The sequence below is a fragment of the Priapulus caudatus genome, unplaced genomic scaffold (assembly GCF_000485595.1).
Source record: "Priapulus caudatus unplaced genomic scaffold, Priapulus_caudatus-5.0.1 Scaffold848, whole genome shotgun sequence".
Classification (NCBI taxonomy): domain Eukaryota; kingdom Metazoa; phylum Priapulida; class Priapulimorpha; order Priapulimorphida; family Priapulidae; genus Priapulus; species Priapulus caudatus.
In genome coordinates, this window is record NW_014577909.1 from 73,910 (window position 1) to 79,755 (window position 5,846).

Genomic DNA, 5,846 nt, shown 5'->3' on the forward strand with positions numbered 1-5,846 from the left:
CACGCGCTCAGCACGTGAGCGTGGTGAGGCTGCAACCCTTGTACGTGGTCTGTCCAGGCAGCAGCTTGGCGACGAAGGTCAACACCTGTTTCTCAGTGATCGTAGAGAAGCCGAGTTCCAATAGCAACTCCTGCATGAAGGGGACGCTGCGTTTAGGCGTCGCGTGGATCCACGCGTTGATCTTCGTCTCGGCGCAGGTGAATGGCGCCGCGAGCAGACAGAACTGATACTGCGTTAGCGTCGGACGCAACCCCTTGATCGCCGCCAACACTTCATTCAGCGTCTTCGTCGCATCCAGCTTGTTTACCTCGACAAGGATGTCTGACGGAGCTTGGCTCTTGGAGACGCCGTCGGCAACGATCGTGTCCCAGCATGCGCCCGTCGTCAGACTACAGCCGTCGAACGTCGTCCAGGTCGGCTTTGCAGCGTGCAGGAACTCGATGACCTGCTTGCGCGTGTAGTCCGGGTAGTTGGGGCTGAGCTGCAGGTCCTGTACGATGGCGGCGAGTGTCTTCGGCGGTGTGAGCGTGGCTGCTTTGACGATGTAAGTGAGAGCGTCCGAGCGATCTTTCATGTAGCCGAGCACGAACTTGAGCGAGTTCTTCTGCGCCGTCAGCAGCTTCAGGAAGTTCTCCTGTAACGTCTTCAACACGTTCATGTTGTCCTGCTCGAGTTTGTCGCTGACTTTGGTCGTGACGGCGTCGCACACGTACAGTCCGGCCGTGGCTCGGCACGACGCGCACAGTTTCTGCGCCCGGGATGCCTGGCACTTCGTCACGCAAGCCGCGTCACCGCTGCATTTCTCCGTGCAGTAGGTGCTCGACAGGTCCTGGCAGTCGGTGCAGGCCGTGCAGAGCGTGTCTGTCGCCGGACGCGAGACGTACTCGTACGTGGCCGTCATGTTAACGAAAATCTCATTGAATTCGACGAACGACGCCGCCTGCTCCGCCTCCGTGCGTGTCGCGTTGATGTTCTTTGCCAGCAGCTCGAACTTGGCTTCCCTCAGCGTCTTCAGCGACTCGACCAGGTAGCTGTGGACATCTGACTCCTGCTTGATGCTGAACCCGAGCAGCAGACCAGCGCTGGCGAGCGGTAGCAGGAACAGGACTCCGCGGAAGAGCGCCTTACCCGCAGCAATGGCACCGACCTTAAACCGCAGTCGTTTCGCCTGCGATGACGACAGACTGATTGCGCCGCGGCGAGGACGATTTGCGACTTGGATGTTGGGCCTGTATTTTGCCTTCCACTTGCCGAAGCCTTTGCTGAGCAGTGGGCCGATGACGAGCGTGAAGGCGAGCAGCGAGCCCTGGATGGCGACGTTGACGCCCGCTTCCTTATTGAATGATTCCACCTGCGTCTGGGCCGAGTCGGCGATGCTGAGTGCGATGTCGTACGCGCCGAGCATAATCTCGTCGGCCTTCGATGCGCCTGTGAGAGATTAGACCAATGTTTGTTATTATGCCCTTCAGTAGGCGGACGCTGGGTTTACACTGTGCACTTACACTGGGCACGTGTGTGTGTGTGTGTGTGTGTGTGTGTGTGTGTGTGTGTGTGTGTGTGTGTGTGTGTGTGTGTGTGTGTGTGTGTGTGTGTGTGTGTGTGTGTGTGTGTGTGTGTGTGTGTATATCTGTTTTATATCTGTCTTCTTTTGTCTCATATATGTCTTATAACTTCTCTCTGTCTTATATCTGTCTCATATCTGTCTTCTATCTGTCTTCTATCTGTCTTATGACTTCTCTGTCTTATATCTGTCTTATATCTGTCTCATAACTTCTCGTCTGCAGCACGTGCATCGGCGGTATATTCACGTGTAACGGAGTGCTCAGCGACTGCGTCACAAACTGTCTGTGGGGAGATTGGATGCCTAGTACATGCAACGCCACCTGTGGGCCGGGAACAAAATCATACACGAGAGAGGTGGCGTCGCCGGCGACGAACGGAGGTCTAGAGTGCTGCGGCCAGGTCTATTCCGAGGAGCCATGCAACGTCGGCCCGTGCGGTAGGTGGCGCTAATTTTTTTTTACAATGCAAGTGTTTTCCATGTTCCTGGATGATATATAATATATATATAAATAATAACAATATCTAATAATATATATATATATGTATATATATATAATATATATATATATATATATAGATCACCCATTTATTGTGGTCGTGTATATCTGTAAATGCTGTAAAATTTTAAATGCTAGTACTCCTCCGTGGCCGCAGTGCATTCGTAAGGCTGTGAACGCCTTCAATCCGATACAGTACTGCCGAAGCGTAGCAATGTCGGCTCCGGCTTTCAAGCTCGGTTTATTCTCTTGAACTACTCAACTTTGCGACATTTACATTATAATTATTGTATTATATCTATTATATTATATTACACATATATTAATATATATTATATATATATATATATATATTATATTATCATAGATATTATACTAATATTGATATACATTAACATTATATATATAACGTCTTTTCCAGATGCCGACAGAAAGGTTGTGTCGCGAATTCCGGCACTCGCACACTGTCTCACATGCCGAAACCTAGTTTGATCCCAACCCACCTGCGTGCTTGCCCGTGGCCGGATGCGAGGGTCGCAGCAGCCGATAGAGGCGCTGATGGCACATGCATGGAGCCAGTAGCGACGCTGCGGCTGCATTACGCTAGAGCGAATTCCGGTGAGGTGAGCGAAAGGTGATTAAGGTAAAGTCTGGCGATGACATACGCACTTACACACCAACACACGACAGCAACGCCGCACAACGCCGCACACCGCGCGCGCACATCGCACCTACGCGCGCGCACACACCACCACCCGCACACATCGCGCCCACACAAACAATACCGCCGCACAACACACCACACGACGACACACACGCACACACTGCGGCGCGCCACGCAGAGCCACCGCACGCACACCACGCACACACGGGCCACACGCCGCACACAGGCCACGCCACGACGCCAACGCACACCGCACACGCACACACCACGCAGCGCGCACACGCACACGCAACACCACAGCGGGCACAGACCACACACGCACACGACCACAGCGCACACACACACGTCGCAGCACACAACGGTCGGACGACACCGAACAACGACACACAGCACACACATAGAAAACACACACACACACAGCACGCACAACCCACAGCACACAACGCCACACACACGCACAGCACACACACACGCACACACGCGCACACACACACCACACACACGCACACACACACACACCACCACACACACACAGCACCACACACACGACCACACACACACGCACACACACACCACAACCAGACACACACACCACCACCAGACCAGCACCACAACACGCACAAGCCACCCACACCGCAAAAGCGACACACCAACACCCCAACACAACACACGCACACACACACGCACACACACACACATCACACACACCAACAAGCACACGCACACACACACAGCCACACACACCACACACACCACACACACACAATCCACACGACACACACACACCAACACAACACACACACACACACACACACACACACCAACAACACACACACACACACACACACCACAGCACACACACACACACACACACACACACACGGTAACACACAATCACACGACACACCACACCACACCACACACCACCACACACACACACACACAACACACCGTCACACACACACCAGCACACACGACCACACACCACAACGCACACACACACACACACACACATACCACACCCAACACACACACCACACATCCACAGCACCAACACACACGACCACAACAGCACACACATCACACACACACCACACACACACACACACACCACAACACACACACACACCACACGCACGCACACACACACACAGCACAACACACACACAGCAACACACACACACACCACACACACACACACACACACACACACACACACACACACACACACACACACACCCCACGTCACACAGACACACACACACACACGCACACCACACACACACACACGCACCACACACCACCACACCACACACAGCACACACACACCAGCAACAAGCACACACACACAAGCTTTTTCTCGTCCTTCGCTTCTCACGCTCGCGCGTGTTGTTTCGTCCTCCGCACAGATAAGATATAAATTAATATGAGATACAAGATACAAGATAAATATAAGAATAAAATATAAGCGATATGGAAAATAAAATACAAGTATATAAATATATAAGATATTGATATAGTATAGATATAGATAGGCGAGAACAAGATACAGTTTTATTTATCGCTTTTCAATTCATCCGCGCAGAGGCAACGAGACTCGATCTCGAAGACGCGTGCTCCTCCTGCATATGCGTGCGCTGGCCCAAGAAAGCTGAATCCGCCCTCTTGTGACGCACGAGGCTGCCGAAGCGGATACGAACTCGACTATCCGCCAGGGGAATGCTGTCCGCGTCTGCTCGCGCGATAGTGGCGTGCTTAGCCGGCGTGCGACGGCTGGCGCAGCAGACACACACACACACACACATACACAAACACACACACAGCACACACACACACATACACACACACACACACACACAACACACACACACACACAACACACACACACAACACACACACACAAGGTGAGTTGTACGCGCTGCGGCGTGTTTCACAATCTGTTTCGCAGGTGGCGCTTCATCGCGCAGTTGGGCTAGTTCCCCACCACCTCTCCACCCCGGGCTGTGATACACGGGGTAGCTGGCTACTACACACTCCCCCAATCCAACGCATTTATGTGATACACCGGGGTAGGCTACTACCACCTTCCCGCGAAATCCACAAATTGCCGAAGTACGTAATCAACGGTTACATAAGTAAACGTTTTTTTTTAGCTAAAAAGTTCAATATATATGGTTGTCGACAAACATCGGGTTGATTCGAGAGTCTTAGACTAATATGTCACACAGTTGAAAAGCTGACGCGTGGGCGCCACTACCGGCGCCCTAATATCCTAACACTTACCCGCTCTCGCACGACAGTTGAGCCGCACGACGTGCGTCTCTTAGCAACGTACGCAACGGTCACCGACGGGCAAGCGGCTGCTACGCCATCGACGTCAAACGTGACGTCATGGCATCGGATTTGCCGCATTCTAGGCGAGACTTACGCTCTTTCTTCGACTTCTCAATCGACAGGACGGAGAAAGGACTGCTCGTGCTGCAGTGGGAGTGAAGCGAGTGGGCGAGAATGCTCTTGTATTGACAGATGGCAGCACGAGGACGCGTGCGTACGAGAAGATACTCAGCTGCGGTTCGCGAGACTGGTGGGTGTTTCCGGTGAGTAAGATGCAAAGAGGAAAGGCGAGTGAGCATATAGGCGCAAGAACCTGTTACGTTGCTTACCGTTTCTACTGGTCTTGTACTTTCAATGGCGGAAGGGTACGCGCACTCAAAAACGTGATGGGTGCATTGCCAAACCTGTTGCGTAGAGTTCATTATATTCATAGGCAATTATATTCCCAGCATGTATCTAGAAACAATGTAGTTGGCGTTATATACGCGTACTGACTGACTGATGATTGATTAATTAATTATTATTAATTAATTTATTTGTTCATTTATTCATTGTATTAGGTTGATTGATTGTGTTGGTTGTTTGGTTAGTTGGTTGATTGTGGTCGATTGGTTATCTGGTTTAATGATTGGTGATTGATGTTGATGATTAAATGAGTGCAGTTGATTTGATAGCAGGAGATAGAAGAGATGAGAATCTAGAATCTTCAGATAGTTCTGCTTCAGTTCCTTCAGCTTTTTCATAATACGTGTATATCCGTACTATTAGAGCTAATGTGGCAGAAGAAC

The 5,846-nt window shown here is 51.3% G+C and overlaps 2 protein-coding genes across 2 annotated transcripts in view; both read right to left on the minus strand.

The window, feature by feature from the left end:
• Nucleotides 1–5,846, minus strand: part of LOC106813953 (carbohydrate sulfotransferase 11-like) — a 28,643-nt gene that overhangs the window by 12,879 nt on the left and 9,918 nt on the right. The window lies entirely within an intron of this gene.
• Nucleotides 7–1,429, minus strand: LOC106813952 (the record flags this gene model as incomplete). Its single annotated transcript, XM_014818201.1, is given in 1 exon segment — nucleotides 7–1,429. A coding segment is annotated over 1 exon segment (1,422 nt), but the record flags the coding sequence as incomplete, so codon positions are not given.